This window comes from Spermophilus citellus (assembly GCF_964194105.1).
Source record: "Spermophilus citellus genome assembly, chromosome: 6".
NCBI classification, from domain to species: domain Eukaryota; kingdom Metazoa; phylum Chordata; class Mammalia; order Rodentia; family Sciuridae; genus Spermophilus; species Spermophilus citellus.
In genome coordinates, this window is record NC_138187.1 from 8678919 (window position 1) to 8702292 (window position 23374).

Here is a 23374-nt window from a genome sequence, read left to right on the forward strand (position 1 = left end):
CGAGGCAGGCCGGGAGCTCCGCCTGCGCGCGCTACAGACGTGTTCCGGCCCTGAGGACCCGGGGTCTGGGGTCCTTTGTGAGTCAGAGACCTGTTTCGCCCTAGTGGGGGTCGGCTGCTGCGGAGCTGGGGTCGGGGGTCCGCTGCTGCGGAGCGGGGGTTGGGGGTCGGGCTCGGGCGAGTTCCAGGCGGCTTGGTCCTTTGTTCTCTGCAGCAGGATAGCTGTGAAGGAGCCAGGGAGCAGAAGCTGCAGCCAGTAAGTGTAGCTGAAGGTATCTGAGCATGCCAGGGACCTTGCAGAAGAGGGAGACCAGAAGGATGGCCTACCTGGACCTCGGGAGAGCTGCTGCTTGTGGTCCATTTTTGTAGCAGGATGACGGTGTTTTACCAGTGAGAGAGTGAAGTTTGCTCCATAAAGTCTGAACCCATCACAGTAGGACCTGCAGGTACAAGATCATGCTCCTGGGAGGATATTCATACTTCAGGAGAGCCAGTGAGCCAAAGTTGCGCCATCAGACTCTCCAGATACTTCTCTGGGATACCTGTCCTGATGGGGAGGATGGTGCTTTTGGCAGTCAGGATAGACTCTAGCCTCCTTGAGGTGACAGATTTATCTGTCCTGTGATGCTTGTGATAAGGCGGTCACCTCCGTCTATTTGGAATCAATCAGCCCCAGGCTGAGGGTTAGGCAGTCCACACCAGGGCACCCTGAGGTAGGAGATACACCCACCTCAGGCCAACAGGCTGCCCGGTCAGGGAACTAAGGGACACTAATGGGTACTCTCATGTGACTTGGGCAGGCTCTTGGCTTCCATGTGAGAAGATGGAGTTGTGGATGGGCTCTCAGTGGCTGTGGGCCCCTTCCCTCCCCAGCCTGTTGGGTACCACCTGGGTGGCTCCCTGGCCAGAGGCTAGCGGCCCAGCCTGCAGAGTAGTATGTGTCTTGTGGCCTCCTAGCCAGAGAAGCAGCTGAAGGAATACCTGATGGTTGAGGTTCCTGTTAGCTCACTGCTTGGTTTCCTGAGCCAGACTGTGGAGGTGAGGGGAGGACAGGCACAATAACTGTCCTCACATGGGAGAAAGCGCATGAGGAGCAGTCTTGATACTGTTAAGATGTTGGCTGTGCAAGGAGGGACAGAACAGGGCGCATCTCTGGTCATCTGCATTCATCCTGAGTGTTCTGAGGCACTGCCTCATCAGGTTGACTCTGCTCTGTGCTAGTGAAGTCCTGGCCTGAGGACAACTTAGAAAAGGGGACAGACCTGAGCTGCTGCCACAAGACAGCTGGTGGAGGACTGGAGGCGGCTATCTGCGGCAGCAGCCAGTATCTTCCCCAGATTAGCATGGGGCCCAATATGTGCAGGCTTCTGGGGTCAGCAGTAGTGAGACCCAGATGCCATCAGAGCCGAGGTTCTTGGGGTGGGCACTCTGTGAGCCTGATGTGAGGGCATGAGAGGTTCTGGTCCCAAGCTCAGATTTGTCCTATCATGACTACCCACTTTGTAGGCCACACAACTGTGTCAAAGAATAAAACCTCATGTAAAGAGAACAGAGTTCTTGGCCCTGGCCAATCCCTGCCCTGTGGGCCTTCAGCAAGTGGATGGGCCTAACCAGTCACTCAAACCTGCTGAGCCTGAGCCTTGCCTCTGCTTTCCCATCAAAGAGAATGGACCAAGACTTGAAAGACTTAAGCAGGGGCTCTGTGCAGCATTAAGAGCTGACCAGAGACATCCTGACCAGGCCACTGCACAGTTGCAGGGAAGGAGTGGCCCCCATCCTTGCAGGACATGTTGAGGTCTCCTAAAGGACTGAAGGCCTTCTCTCCTCCAGGAACATGCTTCAGGTGAGCTCCCAGTGGACCTGGGCCTGCTCCTGCCCACCTGCAGGCCCTTCTCAGCAGCGGTCTCTGGGAACCTCATTTAACAATGGCTCTTATACCCACCTTCCCCACCATGTTCCAAGCGAGTGCTTGTCTTCTTTGAGCTGGACACTCCAGAGGGCCAGCACAGCAATCCCAGTGACTCTTGGTGGGGCCAACTGGACTGTGAACATGGAACTAAGAAGCTGCCAGCCCATGGTGGAGAGGCTCCTGCTCCTAGCTTTCAGGTAGATTGGGGCCCTGCTTTATCAGGCAGATCCCATGGGCAGCCCAGATAGATGGGAGGGCAGACCATACCCCTGCAGGCAGAAACTCAGCCTCTGATGTGTCCATGATCCCAAATTTCTATTTCAGTTCTACCCAAGTGTCCAGGAGTCCTGGGCCAGAGGCTCTGGTACTTGGAGCCCCCCTGTAGGCCAGGTTATATCCCTTTAAGTTACCAGCTCTGGGAAGAGTGGAAGCTGAGAAGTCAGCAGAACCCAGTGGGGCATGTAGATTAGTGGTTGAGGGCTTGCCTTGCATGTATTAGGCTTGAGTTTGACCCAAAAGGAAAAAAAAAGGATAAATTCTTATAATGCTTAAGATAACTCAAGAATTTTAACATTCTTGGGGTAGTAATTACAAATCATTCCTCAGCCTCTCTAAGCCTCAGTTTCTCCATCTGTGTCTGACCAGTGGGCAAGTAGGCAGGTCAGTGTGAGGGTGGTGGAGATTTGCAGGTGTGCCATTTGCTGCTCCAGGGACACCTAGGTTGGGTAGGTGTTTCAAGGGGATATCAGACATGACTGCCTTCCAATCAGACATAGCACTTATCCTCAGAACTCTTGGAGTCCATCCTGGGGCCACAACCTTCAATGTTCTTTGCCTTGGGGTGTTCCTCTCACCACCTGGCATGGCCCTACCCTTTGTTGATCCTTGACAGGCTGCATCTCAGGGATAGGGACACCATGAGACTTGCAATTCAGCGGGGTGTGATACCAGTCTGTGCCTAGAAGGCTTGTTCCTGGAGGGGAACTAAGAAGTTGAACCATGGGGAGGGCAAGGAATAGGTCCCTTCCCTCCTCCCCAGTCTTCAGGTAGGGACTGAAGCAGATTGACCATGGTTGTGAAGATGGTCAAGTGTGCATAAAGCATCTGCAGAAACCCACACTTAGATGGTTCCCTGTTTATAGGCACACGAATAATAAAAACGTCCAAACCCGGTGCTGGGGATGTGGCTCAAGCGGTAACGCGCTTGCCTGGCATGCGCAGGGCGCTGGGTTCAATCCTCAGCACCACATAAAAATTTAAAAAATAAAGATGTTGTGTCCACCGAAAACTGAAAAATAAATATTGAAAAAATTCTCTCTTAAAAAAAAAAAAGTCCAAATCCTCTCTGTGGAGTCCTCCAAATTCCTTCTTTGGAATAATAAGGAATATGCTGGGACCTTCACCAGCCCAGGGGTTGAAGAGGCCTAGTGTGGCCTCAGGGGAGGCTTGGGCTGCACTCAGGCCACATCTTACCTGGATAGTAGCTGAAGAAAATAGCCTGGGGCCTGTCCTACCACACCCACCCCTGAGGCAGGGCACTTTTCTAGGGTGAGTTAAAGATCCAGACCCTACCCACAATGGCTGAGTCCTGGGGGTGGCCCAGCCTGGAGCCCTTGCTGTCATGGAGCATTAGGTAAGGGGAAGGGCTTGGCCAAGCTGCAGAGTCAAGATTTTGTGAGGTCTGATCAATGTCCCCAGATACCTGGGGGAAGTCAGGGCCTGGCCCAGGGACACCCCAGCCCACCACCTGCTGGAGGACAGAGTTTGTGTGTATGGTAACAGCTTTAATCTGTGGTGGCTTGACAAATAGGGCAAGACCCTCCTGGTCTCCCACCCTCCTGCTTCCTGGCAGGAAGAGCCATTTCTCTGGGGAACAGAAGCAGCGTGCAGGTTGGTTGGTGTGTCTTCTGGAAGCGTGTCTGTGGCCCCAGCACTGCTGGTGGCCAGCAGGACAGGCCACGGTCATGTCAGGGCTAGGACCTGGGCACAGAGAGGCAGGCTCCAGTACTTATATATTATACATACATATATATATATATATATATTTTATGTGTATACACAGATAGTTTTCTCTCTGTAAAGTATTAAAAAATTGATCAACCTTCAATCTATAAAAAATACCTACTCTACATGATAGAAAAATCTCTCCTCCAAGTTTACATTGATTTACACCCGAGGCTTTCCCCAAAACTGTACAACACAGGGCCACACAAGCTCTAGTGTGGAGGGCCACGTGGAGGCGCAGGGCTGCAGGTGCACAAGGCACGCACTCACTTCCACAGGCTATGGGCCAGCAGCTTGTAAGGAGCCACTGCTCAAGTCCTGGGAAAGCCTGCTTCCCTGCCCTCCTGCACCCTCAGGAAGAACAGCGATTTTAAGTCAGAGCCATGAGGTTTCAGATCCTGGACCGGGGCCAAAAAAATCTGACTTCACCCAAGGCGATGGCAGTCCGCCTAGGGAGGACTGCTCCAGGAGGCCAAGGCAGGCCACACCCAGAGAAGTGGCCCCTGCACCTGGGAGTCAGGACAGGACTGTCCACCATCCATGCAATGAGTTCCAGAGTCGGGATCCCAAGTCCTGACTTCAGAGCAAAGAGTCTCAGTGGGCTCCTGCCCCAGTCCTGGCATAAGAGTCAAGAGTCCCTGAGGGCTACTGCAGCAAGGGTCAGGCCATGGGATGGCTGCACAGCTTGGAGGCCCTTGGGCCTAAAGCTGGATCGAGGTGGCATTTGGCTGGGTGATGTCCTGAGCAGTTGGGGAGGAGAGCACTAGGGGCCTGTGGCTCATAGCCAGACCCTGCACGTGTCAGCCTCACCCACCTGTCCTTCCCACACCACCTTGTCCCATACAGGGGGTCCATCTGGAGCAACCAGGATTGGATGTGTCAGGGTGCTTGTGTGGCTGTCATAGCCCTGGTGGGAAGAGGGGTCTGTCATGAGGGAGTCAGAGGGACTTGCCCCAGCCTGAGACTGCCATGACACTGCACAGAGGCTGAGAGGCCCTGCCCCCTCCCTGTCCACTGTGGACTACAGGCTGGGGGCTCTCCTTCTCCCTCCTTGGTACTGCTGTGCACTCTCTGCAGCCCCACTGCCTGGGCGTAGCTCCTCAAGGTGTGAGGGGCTCTCTGGGTGCTGGTGGAGGACTGAGCAGCCAGGCTGGTCTTGGAGGGACTACTTGACCTCCAAGATGGACGGGTTGGTCTCCATGATGGCCACGATGATCCTGTCGATGTAGTCCTGCAGGCGGAGGTTGATCTCCTCTTGCCTCTGGACAGCCTCCATGAGCTGTGGGGAGAGCACAAGTCAGCATGGGACGTGCAGACCATGGGCACGGGTAGGCAGGGCCCTTACCTCGTCACGGGACACCGAGCTGATCTCCGCAGCAAGGGACTCAGAGAAGGCTGTGGAAAAGAGGCTCCGGGCACCCTGGATGCTGAGGGTGATGATCTGCCCGTTGAGCTCCTCGTTCTGCTCCTTCAGGTTGCGGTTATCCTGGGGACACAGCAGCGTCACATGTGGCCCTGGCCCCTGTTGGGGGCTGGGCTAAGACAGGGACCCGAGCTCAGCAGCCTTCCAAAAGCTTCCAGGCAGGGTGGGCGGGAGTCCAAGCCATACCTGCTTGAGCCTTCGGACCTCCTGTTCCAGCTCACTCTCCCTGGTGCGGCTGTTGTACTCCTGCAGGCCCAGACTGCTACTGCGGCCCCGTCTCTGCTCAGCCTCCAGCCTAAGGAGCTGCAGATGCTCCAGCTGCTTGCGCAGGTCCTCTATCAGCTGTAAGGAAATCATGGGCACCGGTTAGCAGCTGAAAGCCATGCATGGGGAGCACACCACATGTGACAGGGCAGGTGGAGAAAGGGACAGTGGCTCTGTTCACCTCCTGGGTTGCCTCCTTGTCTCTCTGGAACTGGTGCCGCTCATGGCTCAGTCTGTCCCCCATCTTCCTCTTGCTCTCCTGCTCTTCACTGAGCTGCAGCGTCAGCCCTTCGATCTCATCCAGCAACTTCTGCTTCTCCTATGAAAACAGGCACCATTCATGTGCACGAAGAGCCCACCCCAGACCCGCTCCCAATCCACCCCAGCATAGTAGCCCTAGGATCAATTTCTGCAGAGCTGTGCCTAAGCCTTCAAGGCTGCCCTATCTTAGGGCCAAGGCACACACAGGCTACAATGGCAACTTATCAAGAGGCAGGGTGAGAAGGACCTTTGTATAGATGGGACCTAAATCATGGCTGTGGGAAGCTCTATCCTGGCACCTCTGGTTCATGCAAGCCAGACCCCAAGTGATCCTGGAACATCCTCTGGTTTCAGAGCTTTCCAGAGGGCACTCAAGGAGGAAAGACAGGAGGGGAGCTGTGACACAGACACACTCTCACCTCTGCCTGCATATCTAAGGAGGAGGGGCATCCCTTCACTCAGATCCTTGGGAATCTGTGGACCCCAGGGATCTGAGTCCATGGGAGAGCTGGAGGCCAGGTAAGGTCCCGTGTCTTCCAGAAAAGGGCAGCTCCTCACACAGAACAGGCCAGGTGCTGTCACTCCACAATTGGCAGCAGCTCCCCACTCTAGAGGCCCTGACAGTACCTCCTGGCTCCCCTGCTGGTGTCAAGAGCAGAGGGCAGAGGGGCAGCTGGAGTAGGGTGGGGCCAGGACCCCCAGCTACAGTCGGACTGGGGGCTCACCTCTTCCAGACGCTCAATGTTGGCCTTCAGGCAGGGCGTGCAGGACCGCAGCTCACCATTCTCCTCGTCCAGCTGCTGCAGCCTGGAGCGTAACAACAGCTTGGACCACTCTCCTGAAAATATACCTCTAAGGGCAGGGAGGGCCTAGTATCTGGATGAATCCTCCTAGGGGCAGTGGCCAGTCTTGACCCCACATGAACACTCAAGGCTGAAGCTTCTCTGTAGCCCACAAATGCTTCTAAATACTGGGTTTGGAACACTAGGTTCACAGAGAGTTTCAAACAAAATTAGTGTCCGAAGGGCCTGCTTGCTCCCTTTCCTTCCTGGTGCCACTGCTCATCCTGGGGTACCTTCATCATGGCCCACACTCAGCTGGGCCGTTCTTTCTTTCCCTTTTTTTTTTTTTTTTTGGGTACCAAGGGTTGAACCCAGGGTTCTTAACCACTAAAAGCCATGTTCCCAACCCTTTTTTATATTTAAAGACAGGGTCTTGCTGGAGTTGTTTGAGACCTTGCTAAGTTGCTGAGGCTGGCTTTGAACTCAGGATCCTCCTAACTCAGCCTCCTGAGCTGCTGGGATTACAGGCATGTGCCAACATGCCCGTCTGAGCCATACTTTCAACAAAACCACACATGCTATGGATTTCCCACCAAAGCCCAGAACCCCATCCAAGGACCCCCATGGCATCAGTCCTCATGTCTTATTAGTCCCCTGGTCTGAGTCTCCCTGACTCCCCTGCTTTCTCATGACCCTGACAGTGCGCAGAAGTCCCAGCACATCCCTCACGTTGGGTCTCTCTGATGTTTGGTTGGTTCTGTCTGATGTTTTCTGGGGCAATGGGTTTGGGAAGACAAGACCCTATCACCATGTAGAGCCCGTCTTGTCACACCATTCCTGACACTCACATGGGTCACTTGGTTAAGGTACGGCTGCTGGGTGTCCCCTCTGCCAGGCTGCTGCTTCCTGCCCACTCCGTTTTAGAGAACCAGTCCCTGAGTGGAGGCTCAGAGTAGGAGGGACCCACACCACCTCCAGGAAGGAGTGTCTAGGGAAACTCTCTAGAATCCTCTGAAATGAGGGCTGTGTCTTCTCAGATGTTTTTATCAACTGATCGTCTATGCACCATGCTGCACGTCCAGTCTGCACCTGGGGTTGTGCTCCTGCAGGACTGCCAGCTGTGCTGCTCAGGTGGCTCAGTTCTGGCCACTGAGAGATCTTTCAGTTGGCCTAGTGTGCCTCTGACATCACCCATTAGTGGGTGCATGCATGTGCCAGGTCAGTTACCTGCTGGCTCCCCTCTACAGTATTTGTAAATGTACCAGTAATGACACTGTAAATTCCAAGTGTACATAGAAACAATCCTGTCCATTTCCTTTAACAAAAGACAGGTTTGTCTCTGTTGCCTAGGCTAGCCTGGAGCTTGAGATCTCCCTGCCTTGACTTCCCCAAATTCCTGGGATTCTGGCTGGGGTGTGTGTTACAGGGATCTGTGAGTGGGACAGGTCTATAGAAGCTGACATGCTGCAGTCTCTGGATGCATGTTGGAGGCTTTAGAAGAGTTCTAAGGTTCTCCTCTCAGGCTCCCTGTACTCTACAACTAAACTTCTCTGGATCCCTTCCCCTTTCAGGTTGGTGGATTTCTCTGCTCTGGATGCCTCACCTACCTGGCCTGCAGGTTCTCAATTTCGATGCTCTTCTCTCGCTCCATCCTGCACAGGAGCTCCTTCTGCTTCCGGGCCTCTTCCAGGACCATCTCCTGGGCTCTGAGCTCCTGTTCCTTCAACTGCTCCTCCAGGGCATTGGCTCTGAATGCAAAGGGGAAGAGACAGTATTTTTCAGACCTCCCAGGTGCCTGTTCCCAGGGCACTGTCCTAACCCTGGCATCTGCTTGCCCTGTAGATCTGATACATGAGGCTTGGGGGAGGGGCCAGAAAGCACTAGAGTCCAAGGGCCACAGCATTCTGCAGCAAATGGACATAATGGCTGAGCACAGACTCCAACAGGGTGAGCATGGGTTCTCACTGCAGCATGGTCAGCTCATGGTGAGGTCCACACCACATTCGGCCAGGTCCAGGACTCGGTGCTGGGCACATCTGGTGCAGAGGCTACAGAGGGGACACAGCTAGAAGGAGACCAGCCCTTTGCAGGTCTTGAGACCTGGCTCCTTCCATGACCACCTGCAGGACAGGTTGGTCATCTTAGGGAAGCACCAGAGGCCCTGCCCATGCACAGTAAGGCCCATACTGTGTCCAAGCCCCTGTCACATGCTTCTCTGATCCTCTTTGGTGGGTGAGAGTGAAGATAGCAAAGGAAGCTTTGGAATATACAGAGAACCAGGTCCCACGGTGGCCAGTTCCAGGCCAAATGCTCTAAGAAAAACTAGAGGTCTGCGGTAGGAGGAGTGGATAAACCTAACTCTTAGAAACTAAAAACAGGGCTGAGGGACCTGGGTTCAATCCCCAGCCCCACTCAGAAAAGGAATAAAAAGAAAATTAAAACAGGAAAAAAAGTTTTAAACTCAATAGAAGAGTTGAGGAAGAAAACCTGAAGATAATACAAAGGAAAAATGCACAGAAAAACAAAGTCTGAAATTAGGAAAATGAAGAGGATATTATCATTGAGAGAAAGAAATGAGAAAGAGATGACATGGAAAGAATTCTTGAAGTCCCCAGAAGCTGACAGACACACTGTCCAGAGGCAAAGGCTGAAAACCTGCACAGGTTAGCCAGCTCTGGAGCCAACTGAGGTACAAGAGAACTTGGCTTCCCAGCAGCCTGAGTAGGCAGCTCCCAGGAATCATCATCCTCAGAAGCAAGTAGCACAAGTGGGACCAGAAGTCAAGGAGTAAACAGTGAGCACTGGAGACACAACACAGCAGGATGTGAAACGCCAAGGGCAACCTGCACAGGTGCAGGGAGGACGGAGAAAAGGGGCACAGAGTAGAAAAAGCTGCACGGGCACAATGCTCCCAGGTCTGAGTACTCAGAGACCCCAGAAGGCAAGCGCCCTATACCAGAAAGGGGGCCTCACTATTACCAGGGTGGATGTGAGAGGGTACCCTGGTTCAGGGGGTGGGCAAGTAGAAAGGGTCTCCAGGGAAGGCTCAGGATGCACCCTCTCAGAGACGCCACACACCTGAGGCCCCCATTCCCTTCTGCAGCAGTGCTGGCTGGCACTCCACATGGCAACGTGTACCTGTGCTGTGATAGAAGGCAAGTCCTGACTCAGTGCTCCTGAACAGCAGCAGTCTTTTTTTTAAAAAAAATATATATTTTTAGTTGTAGATGGACAAATACCTTTATTTTGTTTATTTTTATGTAGTGATGGGGATTGAACCCAGTGCCTCACGCATGCTAGGCAAGCACTCTACAACTGAGCCACAACCTAACCCACAGCAGCAGCTATGAGTTTCTACCTTGCGTGAGTTGTGCTTAGGGAGGGCCTGGGTTACAACATGAGTCCACTGTTCCCTCATGATTACTTGGATCAAGTGGTTTATGAGGAAACAGGCTCAGAGGGATAGAGTTCTAGCCTGGGGCTCAAGTACAGCTGTGGTTGGCAGCCTGGTAATGGGGTGGCTCAAAGAATCTCTCCCATGGGCCCACAAGAGCCTCTTGGGAGACCCTCTTGGGCTCCTGCCCCTTCCTGACTGGCTGTACGTCACATCCATTTGCTTTCCTGCTACTGAGCAACAGCTACAGCCACAGTCTTCTAGAGGGAAACTATGTCCAGCAAGATGGCCCTGGCCTGCTCTTCCAATGCAGGCCCTGCCCTTGCCCAGGGCCCCTGACCTCCTCCAGCACATACTGTGTCCAAGCCCCAGAGACCACCTGCTATCTCTGAGGCCCTGGCAAATTTGAGCTCTCAGATTCAGTGTTCTTATCTGTGAAAGGAAGATACATCTGTATTTGGTGAGTGTGAGGGTGAGCGAGGGCCTGCAGAGGATGTGGGCTGCACAGTGACCAGGAGCTACAGGCTCCATGCACAGACCAATGCTATGATGGGAATACTTCAAGTGAGTTTCCAGAAACGGGATCTTAAGTTGAGGGGAGCGAGCCACTCTGAATGATTTGTGCCTTCCATCCTGGAGCGGAGAGGCTTTGACCAGTCACTACATCTTGTGGTAACCTGGACATTGCCCCGGTCCAGGAAGTTGAGGGCGTGTCTTCAGACATAGGCGGGTCACCCCTGGAATTGAGCTACACTCATCTATTCCTTTGTAATACTACTCCTTTGCCCTGTTTGGGATAGAATGTTCCATGGAAGCTCCCTTTGTGTGTCCCCCTTCTCTTACTCTGCCTTTGGGTGTGGCCTTCCTAGATGTCAGTCAACTTGCTAACAGCAGATATCACAAAGCTAGACTCAACCCCCTGAAACCTGACCCCTTGCTTCATTTGAATGGCTTCTCCTCAATAAAAGGGTTCAGCTCGTGCTCTCTCTCTCTCTTTCTGCAGACCCTTAAGGTCAGAGGAGACATCACAGGACCCCAAAGAAAAATCTCTGTCTCTTGTGTGATTATTTCGTGCAGCCAAGTTCATCTGGAATGACCCTGAGTGTTTTAGTCGTGAGGAACGTGACGCCATATTGACAGCCCACTGGCTATAGGTTGACCCTGAGCCAGCCTCCAAGTTCTCCAGAAAACTGACCTAGAAAGGCTCTGGGTAAAATCCACCATGAAAAGATATATCTCTTTGTGGGTTTGTTTTGGAACTGGAGATAGAACCCAGGGCCTCAAGTGGGCAAAACATCTACTCTACTCTGTGTTGAGCCATGTCCTGGGCCTATTCTGGTGTTTGTTATTGTTGTTTTGCAGTACTGGGAATTGAACCCAGGAATACTCTACCACTGAGATATGACCCTAGCCCTTTTTATTTTGAGACAGGGTTTTACTAAGTCGTTGAGGCTAGTTTCCAACGTGTGATACTCCTGCCTCAGCCTTCCAAATCACTGGGATTACAGGTATGCAACACTGTGTCCAGCCTTCCTTATGATTTTTTGGGGAATACTAGAGATTGAAAACAGGAGAACTCCACAATTAAGCAACATCTCCAGTCCTTTTTATTTTTTATTTTGAGACAGGGCCTTGCAAAGTTGCTGAATTTGTGATCCTCCAAGCTTTTAACTTACAATCCTCCTGCCTCAGCCTCCTGAACTGCTGGAATTACAGGAGTGTGCCACCATACCTGGCCCCTCCTTAGGATTTTAAACTGTGCTCTCCACCTCCAACTGCTCCCCACTAAGCATCACATCCTAGGTCCCTTGATCCTAGGATGCCCTGTGTGTCGAGGCCCTGGACACCTGCTACAGATCACTCAACAGAGCTTCAGGCCAGTAAGTCATGGCCCTTGAGCCATGCACAGGTGCCCATCCAGCAACTCCAGGGATACCTTATGAGGCAGAGAAGGTATGGGTAGGGAGCAGAGGGGGCTGCAGGAAGACTCACCTATGCACCAGATGTAGGTTCTCCTGCCGAAGCCGACCATGCTGCTCTCCGGCTGCAGCACTGTCCTTCTCCAGCTCTGACACCCGCCTCTCCAGAAAGACAACCTGGATAACAAAATGATGGCTTGAGGAGCAAGCAGAGGCAGAAGAACTGCACCAGGGGACAGGCTGGGGCAGCACAGGACTTCCACAGCTGTTTATCCACTGGACTTGGGTCTACCTGGTTCTTGGAGACTGTTCCATAATCACCACAGTGCAGCTCCCCCTAGGGCCACGCTCACCTCCATAGCACAAGGACACAGGTCATCATCAGGGGTCCAATGCCTCGGAGCCCTGAGAGCACCCTTCTAAATGGCACATGGGATAGCAAGGCTCAGCTCCCTCTACAAGTAAGTGGGGGTCCCTGCTCTGCCAGATATAGCCTATGGAGGAGGTCTGGGTGCCTGGGGACAGAAAGTCCCATTTCTTTTCTTTTCTTTTTTTTTTTTTTTTTAACTGGGGATTGAACTCAGGGGCACTGGACCACTGAGCCACATCCCCAGCACTACTCTGTATTTTATTTAGAGACAGTGTCTCACTGAGTTGCTTAGCGCGTCACCATTGCTGAGGCTGGCTTTGAACTCGCGATCCTCCTGCCTCAGCCTCGCGAGCTGCTGGGATTACAGATGTGTACTATCAAATCCAGCAGCAAGGCCTATTTCTGAAGCCCTCTGTCCCTCAGGGAGCTCACATGATGGGAGATAACACACATGCACAGGTAGGAGAAGGAATGAAGGTAAGCAGAGGAAGGACTCACAGAAAGGTGCAGAGCTGAAGAGGTGGAGCTGCCATGGAGAAGGGCTACAGAGTCAGGGGGCATGCACAGGACCTGAGGTAGGGTGCAGAGAAGGTTAAGAGGTATGAAGAGGCAGGGAATATGCAGAGGAGGCAGGAAACACACAGAGGTGGTGAGTTGGAGTGCAGAAGGTGAGATGTGGTACAGAGGAGATGAAGAGTGGTGCAGAAGAGGCAGGGAACATGCAGAGGAGGCAAGATCAGGTGCAGGAGATGGCATGCAGAGGAGAAGAAGTCAGGTGCAATAGGCAGGGTACAGTAGGTAGCAGCTGCCACCTGCCTGAGGTTCATACTGGCCTTGGAACCAGGGGCCTTGACCATGGTGAAGCTCCCTGCTCTGCTTGTTCTACTCCACTCTAGGAGAGACCCTTGGGGAAAACAGCCTACTCCTGGTACTGCTGGCTGTGCTTCTCCTCCTGATCCCTGAGCACCCTTGGCCCCGCCTCTACATGCTTGATGAACTGAAACTGTGCGTCCCTTAATGCTACTCCCCCAAACTGACCCACACACGTCCACACAGGCACTTGTGTGCTGCCTGAGACATGGGCACGAAGGTGAATGGCTTCTGCTGCTCAGTCCCACTCTCTTCGGCTCCACCCATGAACCATCAAAAGCTCTACTTTTACCCCATGGCCGCTAAACCTCTGAGGGAACTTACTACTCACCTATTCCTGGTCCTTAGTCCCCAGTGCCCAAGACCCACCTTGTCAGCAATGTCTTCCTCTGGACCCTCCACAGGCTCTGGGGGAGGGTCCTCTAAGGCTTCCATGGTCAGGGCCCCCGACTGGTGCAGGTACCTATGGAAAAGAATCAATAGCAGAGGAAAGAAGAGGGAAAACCAAATGACAAGCTCTTCAAACACAAGCACCTGCGTGTCCCTCCGAAAGGCAGATAGCATAGTGGGCACAAGCCTCCCCACCCTGGAGCGGCAGACTCCTGGCCCAGCACTGAGCTAGGGGCTCCCGGCTGTGGCCTTTACCGAAGGGCCAGGAGTGAGCAGGCTGCACTCAGTGGCCTCTGTCCTCCCAGCACTCTCTGGAGCCTGATAGAACAGGACCTCCACGGCAGCTAACGGGAGCAGGGTACTTTGTACTTGGGTGCAATAAAACCTGACGTCACCCACACCAGGACAGGAAGCATGCTTGCCTTGAGCAGGCTGGCAGACACTGACTCTGGCCCTGGGCTCCAGCATGGGCACTGTTGCTCAAGGTTCTCCCTGCAGCAGTGGCAGTGAGGGGTCCCAAGGAAAGGCATGGGCCCTGGGGGTCTTGCTCAGCCTCACCTGGGTCCAGTCATGCCCACAGGTGTTGCCCCACCCATGGCTAGGAGACACCTGACTTTGTTGTCCTCACACCAGGGTGGTGAATCTGAAAATGCTAGTTCAGTAAGAGTCCATATAGTTCTCAGGGCTGTGCAGACAGAGAGCCTCGTGTCCATGTCCTTCCACACTCTGGACCCTCAGCACTGATCCAGGCTCAGAGCTGTGTAACCTTGAGAGAGTGCTCAGTCTCCATGAGCCCCTCTCTCCTGGGAAATGGGGATCTTTAGGCATCGTTCAGATGTGCTTGAGGCCATGTTTACCAACAGCTGCACTACAGATCCAACTGAACACTCAGAGCCATCACACTAAAAACCTACATCAGCTTATCAGCAATGGAGTTCTGCTTCCTCTTCAGCATTGACTGGGCCTGCACACTTCTCTCTTTCCCAATAAATGGTTTGGGAGGTGAGGGACATTGCCAGGTTACAGAGCCACCACTGGCTGCACACAACCTACCACTTCAGCTAGAATGTACATGCAAAAGACTGAAAACTGCAAAGTAAATCACAACTTTCCTGCACTTCCCAAGGATCTGATGGCCCAGGGCTCAGGAAGCTGAGGCAGGAGCGGGCTGAGCTGGAGGCCAGCCAGGGGAACCTGGTGAGACCCTGCCTCAAAATTAAAAGAAAACGGGCTGGGAGGCATCTCAGTGATAGAGTGCATGCAATTTATATGCAGACAGACTCACTGCAGAATGGTGTGCCTCTCTGCAGGTAAACTCTAACTGCCAATACCTGTAAGCAGGGCTATTTTACAACAAAGAATGTCTATAGAGGAAGAGTAAGTAAGTTCTTGGAAAGATGTAAGAGTAAGTTCTTTAAAGGATGAAGCCTTTGTGCCCAGTCCTGTCTCCTCTCCAGCTTGTTAAACGCCTCTCTCTGCTTTTCCCAGGATGTGTCCAGGCACAAGGCCCCAAGAGCTGTTGCTAGGCCCAGTTGTGGGAGGCCAACAGGACATGGCTGAGTGGGTCCTCTCTTTCCTCAGTCCTACCAGACACCATGTGTTGGGGACAAAAAGCTCTAATGACAGGGACATTAAGGTGGACATGCTAAAGAATGTACATCCTAGATTCAGGCTGTGCCTGAGAGCCCTAGGTTCTTCTCAACCAGAAAAGGTGGGGTGCAGACCTACACCTCTGCCTGCTCCAGAGCCCAAGCCTCAAGGGCCATAGGAGCTGCAGCATGAAGAGGGAGGCAGGAGGCATGAGCAGTAAGACAGCCAGAACCCAAGAGGAGCAGGCCCATTTCTCTTTGGCTCATTATAATTAGTGGAAATATTAAAGTCATCATAAAATTCTGAACTTCAGAAACAGAGAAACACTGTAGAAGCTTCCCGAGAGGGAAAAACTGTCACAAAGAAACAAAAATAAAAACACATTAAACTTCTCTGGAGCAACCCTGGCCCCAGAAGCCAAGCAACAGCTTCCAACTTTCTAAAAGAAAATTACTCACAGCCAGGGCCCCACATGGGCAGAGCAGAACTACTCCCAAGGGGCTGGGATTTACCTCCTGGCAGCTCTTTTCTCAAGATAACACAGGAAGATGTGCTAGGCAAAAAAAAAAATGGAGATAAGGGGAAGGAAGGTGGGGACAGAGCCAGGTGATATGATCCCTGAAACAAAGGAACTTGGGGGTATGGGGGAGATGCCCCAGGACCTGGAGATGTCCTGCCTAAATTGGGCAGTGGTGGGAGGGAAACCCTCCGGCCTCCACAAAGGGCTGGCTGTGGAGGCAAGTAAGCAACCTCAGTGTCCTGGGAGGGGTGTTTACATCCCACACCCTGCACAGGGGATCTCAGACTATCACAGAATTGGCCTGCTAGAACTTTCTACAGTACGAAAGCCAGGAGAGACACTGTAGGAAGGCATGGGCTGGGCAGCAGGCTCTGGGACAATAGGCCTTCACTGGGTCTCTGAGATGATCTGCAGCATACACTGGGGGACTGTAGCGTCCTCCAGCCCAGGCAGGGAGCACACAGTAACAAGGGAACACCCAAAAGTCCTAATCTATACTTCCCAGTCCTGGGCCCAGTCTAATCCATGGCCCTGGACATTCTTTCCACAACACATTCCCTCCACTGACTTCTATCCCAAACCATGAAGTAATTTATTTTTCTTTTTTTTAAATATTTTTTTTTTTAGTTGTAGGTGGACACCATGCCTTTATTTTTATTTATTTTTATGCAGTGCTGAGGATCCAACTCAGTGCCTCACCTGCGCTAGGTTAGCACTCTATCACTGAGCCACAACCCCAGCCCCCCCATGAAGAGTAACTGTTAAAAGCTTTTAAAAATGTTTTTTGAAACTAAGATTATCAATGCATTTCACAGTATAGTCAGCAAGCAGTCGAGGCTCTGCCTACCTTGCCACCTTCCTGCTGGACAGCTGCTTGGCTGGGCTGTGCAAAAACCAAACAAACAGGAAAAGTGTCAGGACCAGAGAGAGGAACAGCAGGAAGCAGGAAGCTCAGGCAGAGGAGATAGTGGGTGCAGGCATGCAGCCCCCAGCCCCCTAGCCCTGTCACAGGACACCCATGCAGGACAGCGAGGATGGTGCGGCAGCACCCTCTAGACCCTGATAAGGCAACCAGCCTGTAGCTCAGAGCTGGCCAGGGGACCATGTCTGTCCACAGCACTGGTCAACAGCCTGCCTCAGGCACCTCTGAAGTCAAATGACTGCCCAGAGGCCTGGTCATTAGGCCCATCAGTGGTTCTGACCTAGGCAGCAGCACCCCGGCCCAACACCTGTGGGCAGGGGCTTAGAGTCCTGGGAGGTGGCCAGTCCCAGGGTGAGTGTCCATCCAATTCAGTGATCCACAGTGGCAAAGGCCAAATGCACCCTCCCTCTGGTTCCTGAAGCCTACAGGGTGACCTGCCAGACTAAAGCTCAGGCAAGGAAGATAATTCTCCAGGCAAAGGGGCTGCCCACCTGGCATGGTGGCAGGCGGAGGGCACACTGCTACAGCTTCTTGAAGAGGGACCCCCCCCTCCCCCCCGTCAGTGCTCTGCACACTGACTCAAATTCACCCTCACACTTGCTCTGAAGCTTGTAGGTGGATCCCAGCACACATTTTTGGGTTTCTTATTACATCTTGCCAGCAGAGGGCACTGGAGAGACAGAGTGAGTTCACTAGAACTAGGCTCCTCCTAGTCCCTTAGCATTTGTGCCTCCCAGTGGCCTTCTGGTGGCACTCCTCTGGAGCACACTGTCCAGCAGCCTGGTAGCTAAGTGCTTCTGACAAGACCACTCCGGGGGAACAGCTGTCCTGGTGGCCAGGGTGATTTTCAGCAGGTTCTAGAAGGCAGGTCCCATCAATCCCCGAGAGTGCAGCACCCCTGTGAAGTCTGTTGCCTACATTCCTGTGGGATGGCAGCCCCAGTTACAGGCCCAGACCCCACTCTAAGTGGGCAACAGCTTGCCCTTGGCCTCTGGTGGCAGCTGCCTGCAGCCCTGCTCAGAGCTCTCTGGCCACACAGCCACACTGCTCAGCACTACACTGCCCGTTCGAGGCACCACGTGGCTCCTCTCCTGACTGGGCCCTGCTGGCGTTGGGCAATCCTAGCATCCCTGACACTCTCTGACAACAGGCCAAGGTGGACTGCTCAGGCTACCCAGCAACCCTCAGAGCTGAACAGGCAGTCAGCAACAGAGGTCATGATTTAAACACACCCCTGGATAAGGAAGACTTCTGTTTCTACAAAAGGGATGGTTTTCTCAGACTTCCTGGTACTTGGAAAATGCACAGGAATTGGCAGACATTGTCCACACCTCTGGTGTGGCCTAAGCAGCTTGACATGCCTTCACTGCAGGGTGGTCCGCAGGACAAGCAGCAGCACTCTGCCCACCTCCACTCCTTGTGCCCTGGATGACTGACCTGGGCTCTACCAGTGCCCCTTAGTTGAGCCTGTCTCAAGGAGAAGGGCTTTCTAGCCATGCCAAGAGGTAGCCTAGCCTGTTCTCTGGCCTGCAGGTAAGCAGGGCCACCTTCTGGCAGGTCCTTGGCATTGGAACAGATGGCTTCCACGTGGGAATCCTCAGCAAGAGAAAGACAAGACACATTTCCTTTCACAAGAGGCCTGCACTCAGATGCATTCTCTGGCAGGGGGCACTTCTGCACAGGAAGAACACCAGCCCTCCCCAGCCAAGCCAAGGCTTCTTCGAGAGCTGCACTTCTAGCTGAACACCATGGTGGGTAAGAACTGGGCTCCCCTAAGTAGAGGCCAGTTCCAAACTGCGGACCACTGCAGTCATCAGAGACGGGTTCCTCAGGAGTGCCCCTCAGAGATTGCTCTGCCTTGACAACATTGCCAGGACCCACCTGGCTCCCTGATGCTGCCAATTGACTACAAAGGCTGGGTTACCCCATTCTCTCCAATGTGCCTGGCACTTGCTGGGGCCTATGCTGTGCGGTGCTGCAGGAAACACAGGAAGGAGAGTTAAGCACACACAGATGTGGACAAGGGGAAGGTGGGGCCGCTGAGGCCACTGTCGGGAGGGCTCCACCTAGCTGAAGCCCAGAAGGCACAGGCAGGGTAGGGCATGCTCCACCGGAAGCACAGGTGGCCTTGACGGACTCTTGCTGGAAGGTCTGCCTTTCTGCCACCCTCCCATAGCCCACAGTGCGTCTGTCCAGCTGGAGCCCATGTGGTCACTCACCACCTCTGATCAGCTGGGACTGCTGTGGGAAGCTTCATGAGTAACCATCCCTCAAAGCAGCCTACCCTAAGGGCTTGCCCATGTGCAAAAACAACTTTTCTAGGGTGAGTTTGTGAAGTTGTGAGGAACTGGCAGGAGGAGCTCCCTGAACATCAACCCAAGCTGGGTCTGCTCACAGGACAGGACAAGGAGGGCTGCGATGTAAACCACAGCAGGAGGGAAGAGACACAAATGGGGTCTGGCCAAGGGGCAGCTACAGGCTGGTGTTTAAGACACAGCAGCAGAGCTGGGCTTCCCCTGTATTTGGGTCTCTGGCTGCAGCACAGAGCCGGACCTACTGAGCACACACAACCCTGACTAAATTGGCATTCCCAAAAGCCGTTTAAAAACATGCTTTTGAAGACTAATCTTTAAATTTCCCATTTCAATTAAAGATAATCACTTAGTGAAATGTGGGAAGCAACCTCATACACAATGGACCCTTCATTTCCTCCCCCAAGAAGACAATGGCCAGGAGGCTATTCGTGCAGATGGAAGAGGGAACAGGAAAGCAAGCACAGCTCACAGCATGCAGGGAGGACCAGGCTGCAGGAAGAGTTCCACTGTCTGGATACCCTCCTTTGCTCCAGAGATTGGGCCGGGCCTGGGAAGTAGTCCTCAGCATTGGCCAGACCAGAGCCACCAGCAAGGGGCTATGGCAGCGGGAGTCTTCCTCAGCCCAGAACAGAGAGCAAGGCCATGTGCTGCATCCGTTACCTATTCATCTCAAGATCATTCAGGCGGGCAGAAAGGTCCTCAAGGCGGTTGATTTGTTTGTGGCACTGGCTACAGTAAAACTCAAAAGCCTCGTCAGTGAGGATGCTGTGTAGCTTTGAGGCAAGCGGGTCGGAGCTAGAGAGACAGAAGCGACAGTTCAGCACAGGGGGAGGGCCTATCGGGTTATCTGTGATGCCACATGAGGGCCGGGGATGAGGTGGGCACTGGATGAAAGCATGTTGGAAAAGAACCAGACATAGAACATTCTGGCTCTCTAGACTGCCTGTGTGCTCTTCTTCATCATCACCCAAAGGAGCCTGTGACACATACCTCTTGCTCCAGGTGATGCCCACTAGCCAGATCTATCCTGGACAACGCACAGTACTGGTGCAGCTAATGGCTTCAGTGTAAAGCACAAACTTTCACCAACAAGAAGGTGAAGGAGCTCACAGCTTTCTCTTGGCCAACATGGCAGCAAGCCCTGACCATAGCTGGAGCTGGCCTGTTGTACCGTTCTACACATCAGTGTCAAGAACCATGCACTACAGTGCGCTGCTCACAGGCTGTGCTTTTCTTTGGTACCCAGGGGCACCTAGCCACTGAGCCACGTCCCTGCCCTTTTTAATATTTTATTTAGAGACAGGGTCTTGCTAAGTTGCTTAGGACCTCACTAAGTTGCTAAAGCTGGCTTTGAACTTGCAATCCTCTGCCTTGGCCTCCTGAGCTGCTGGGATTACAGTTTATGCTTTTTTTTTTTTAAAGGTATTTATATTTTAGTTATAAGTGGACACAATCTCTTTATTTTATTTTCATGTGGTGCTGAGGATCGAGCCCAGTGCCTAATGCATGCTAGGCAAGCGTTCTACCTCTGAGCCACAACCCCAGCCCTACAGTTCGTGCTTTTTGTTTGTTTGTCATGTGTGAGAACTGTGAGAAACAGAATGTCATACTCTGGGGATGCTCACTGACCTCCTGTGACTTTGCTTCAGGGGGTCCCTACAACTAGAAGCAGAAGTTAGGAGGTCATCCTTGGAGCAGTAGGGCTCACAGGCTAGTGGAAATTCTTTTAGAAGTTTCAATTTAAGGAAAGGTGGAAAGGAAAACATTAAACGTAGCACAGAAGTTATACTTTTGAATGAAAACTCTGGGTAAGAGGCAAACTACACAAAAGGAAAAAACTCCACAGCAGGACAGAGATACAGGCTCAGAAGTGCCAAGTTCAGCTGGATGAGCCCACTGCCTCATCCCCAGGGACACCTCAGAGGACCTCCACCCCACAGTGGCTTCAGGAACAGCCCTACTGGCATTGCTCTCCACAGGGCTGGCAAGGGAATAATCTCTTCTTCTGGTTGCTGGTTTAGAGACTCTTAGCTTCTGCTGTTGACAGTGGCGGAGAACTATAGGAGCCTCTAGCAGACTCAGGTCCTCAAATAGGTTAAGCCAGGCAACTCTGAACTCTGCTGGGATCTCCTCATGCACAGCCCTAAGAGAAAGTACGTGTGTCACCCCCACCCCAAGAGTTATAGTTCAGTTATTCGAAGCCACAACTTTCCAGAGAGTTTGGGAACGTTGGGTAATTACAAGCAAGTGTATCTGAGGACTTGCTTGAGATTTTAAAACCTCTTTCCAACCAAGCCACAGACCATGGAGTGGTCCATGACCAGGTGCCAAGAAACCGGCATGTCAAGTTCCAAGCACACCTTCAAGCCTCCTGGAGCTGCTGGGACCTCAGAAGTTTGCAGTGATTGGTGGTATGTCAGCCAACTTCCACCCAGATGTAAACTTAAAATCTGAGTGTGGTGCACTTGACATCACCTTGAACACACAAAGTTTTCTCTTACCAACATATAGAATCCAAAACAGAGACACTGGATAACTACCCAGGAAAAGGGAGGGAGGGGGTAAGCTCAGGGCCACTTTACCTGGGAGTGAGGAAAGCGGTGTCACTGCAGCCCAGCTCCCCACTGCAGAGGGCCTCTGAGGACAGCTCGGCCTCACTGCCCTCACCGTAGTCCTCAAAATGTTCCTCGCTGCTCATCACCATGACGACAGCCTGGCTGCGAGGGCGGGGCCTGCAAAGGTAACAGAGGCCACCTGGCTGCACAACCACACCTCCCCACAAGTGAGTTGCCAGCCATCAGCCCAGCTCCACTGTCCTGGGAGAACATGGAAGCAGGTGAAGTTGATTTTAATAAAATACTCAGCCTGACAAACAAAGAGCAGCACCATCCGAATGTACTGGATTCCTCACATCTTCCTTCACAGGACACGTGCTGTGTGTCAGGCACCAGCAGAGCCACACGCATGCAAAGGATCCATACAGGTCCAGCTCTGAGATGCTCAGGGGCAATGCAGAGCGCTCCTCTGGCCAGAGGGAACCACAAGGGACTGGCATGCCAGTAGCAGGCAGGAGGCCCACATGGTGCCCCACAGGGAGCAAGTCCCAGTTTTACACCCACAAGACACGCACGTCACTGCCCAGTCCTGGGTAGCCAGGTGAGCCCAGGGCCTCAGACACAGGAGCCTTCCAGGAAGAGGAAGCACCCTGAGCTCTCTGTAGATCCTAACCATGGCCTCTCTCTCCAAGTTTCAGTCAACCAAGGTCAACCGAGTCCAAGAATATTAACTGAAAAATTCCAGAAATAAGCAATTCCTACATTTTAAATATACAATTTTTTTAAAAAAATATTTCTTTAGTTGAAGATGGACACAATACCTTTATCTTATTTATTTATTTTTATGTGGTGCTGAAGATCAAACCCAGTGCCTCACATGTGCCAGGCAAGCGCTGTTAACACTGAGCCACAATCCCAGCCCCTTCCTGGGGTGGGAGCAGGGCTCCTCCACCTGGGATTTTTTTAAACTGGGGATTTAACCTAGGGGCTCTTAACCACTGAGCTGCATCCCCAGTCAATTCATTTTTTTATTCTGAGGCAGGGTCTCATTAAGTCGCCTAGACTAGCCTTGAACTTGGATTCTCCTGCTGCAGCCTCTGGAGTGGCTGGGATTAAATATTTTTTTACCGAAGTATTTTTTTTTCCCCCAGGTACCAGGGATTGAACTCAGGGGCACTCAACCACTGAGCTACACCTCCAGCCCTATTTTGTATTTTATTTAGAGGCAAGGTCTCACTTGGTTGCTTAGCCCCTCACCATTGCTGAGGCTGGTTTTGAACTCGAAATCCTCCTGTCTCAGTCTCCCCAGCCATTGGGAATACAGGCATGCGCCACCATGCCTGGCTATAGTATATTGTTTTAATTGTTCTATTTATTACAAGTTAACTTTAAGCTGTTACTGTGCCTAGTTTACATATTTTAAGGTAAGCCTTTTCCCAGTGCTCTGCACACAGGAGAAAACACCATCTTTGGGCTCTATACACACAGCTCCAGCCTCCACTGGGTGCTACAGCCTGTGCCTACTGTGTGGAGTGTGTTCTCCAGTCACCCAGAAACTGAACTGCGTGGCTCACCCTAACTACAGGTGGACCCCTTGTGGGGCATGGTGACAGAAGAGGTGGTCCCTGGCAATTGTTTCCTGCTTCTCAGGATCGCCAGGCACCTGGATCCTGTGAGAGAACCCCTACAAGGGAGGGGACTCCACAGGGGCAAGCACACGTGGCCATGGGGCCAGGTGCAGCTGCCCTGGGCCCAGGTGGAGGAGCCCTGCTTCCACCTCAGGAAGGGGCGAGTGACAGGGTATCTTGCACTCGGTCGTCCAAACACTCTTCCTTCACTGAGTCCACAGAAAATGGGAGCTATCAGCTTAAGGGTCAACCAGATCAC

The 23374-nt window shown here is 52.7% G+C and overlaps 1 protein-coding gene and 1 long non-coding RNA gene across 5 annotated transcripts in view; one reads left to right on the forward strand and one right to left on the reverse strand.

Annotated features, from left to right (window-relative positions):
• The first annotated feature begins 9 nt into the window (after window positions 1-9).
• LOC308652133 lies at window positions 10-8346 on the forward strand. Of its 2 annotated transcripts, XR_014022738.1 has the most exons (4): window positions 15-77; window positions 214-445; window positions 1506-2105; window positions 8214-8346. It is a non-coding gene; the product is annotated as an uncharacterized lncRNA (long non-coding RNA). The 2 variants fall into 2 exon arrangements; XR_014022737.1 differs by lacking the exon at window positions 8214-8346 and having other exon boundaries at window positions 10-77; window positions 1506-3783.
• Window positions 3939-23374, reverse strand: part of RAB11FIP3 (RAB11 family interacting protein 3) — a 60961-nt gene continuing 41525 nt past the window's right edge. The window contains exons 5-15 of one of the 3 annotated variants that reach the window (XM_081299840.1): window positions 21515-21664; window positions 19593-19727; window positions 16543-16578; window positions 13565-13658; window positions 12029-12132; window positions 8250-8390; window positions 6586-6667; window positions 5781-5918; window positions 5522-5677; window positions 5258-5398; window positions 3939-5191 (exon numbers count right to left, since the gene is read on the reverse strand). In XM_081299840.1, the coding sequence (XP_081155966.1) occupies window positions 5078-5191; window positions 5258-5398; window positions 5522-5677; window positions 5781-5918; window positions 6586-6667; window positions 8250-8390; window positions 12029-12132; window positions 13565-13658; window positions 16543-16578; window positions 19593-19727; window positions 21515-21664 (1291 nt within the window). In that variant the 3' untranslated portion in view covers window positions 3939-5077. The remainder of the gene's footprint in view (window positions 5192-5257; window positions 5399-5521; window positions 5678-5780; window positions 5919-6585; window positions 6668-8249; window positions 8391-12028; window positions 12133-13564; window positions 13659-16542; window positions 16579-19592; window positions 19728-21514; window positions 21665-23374) is intronic. The other 2 variants (XM_081299841.1, XM_081299842.1) reach the window with 2 other exon arrangements.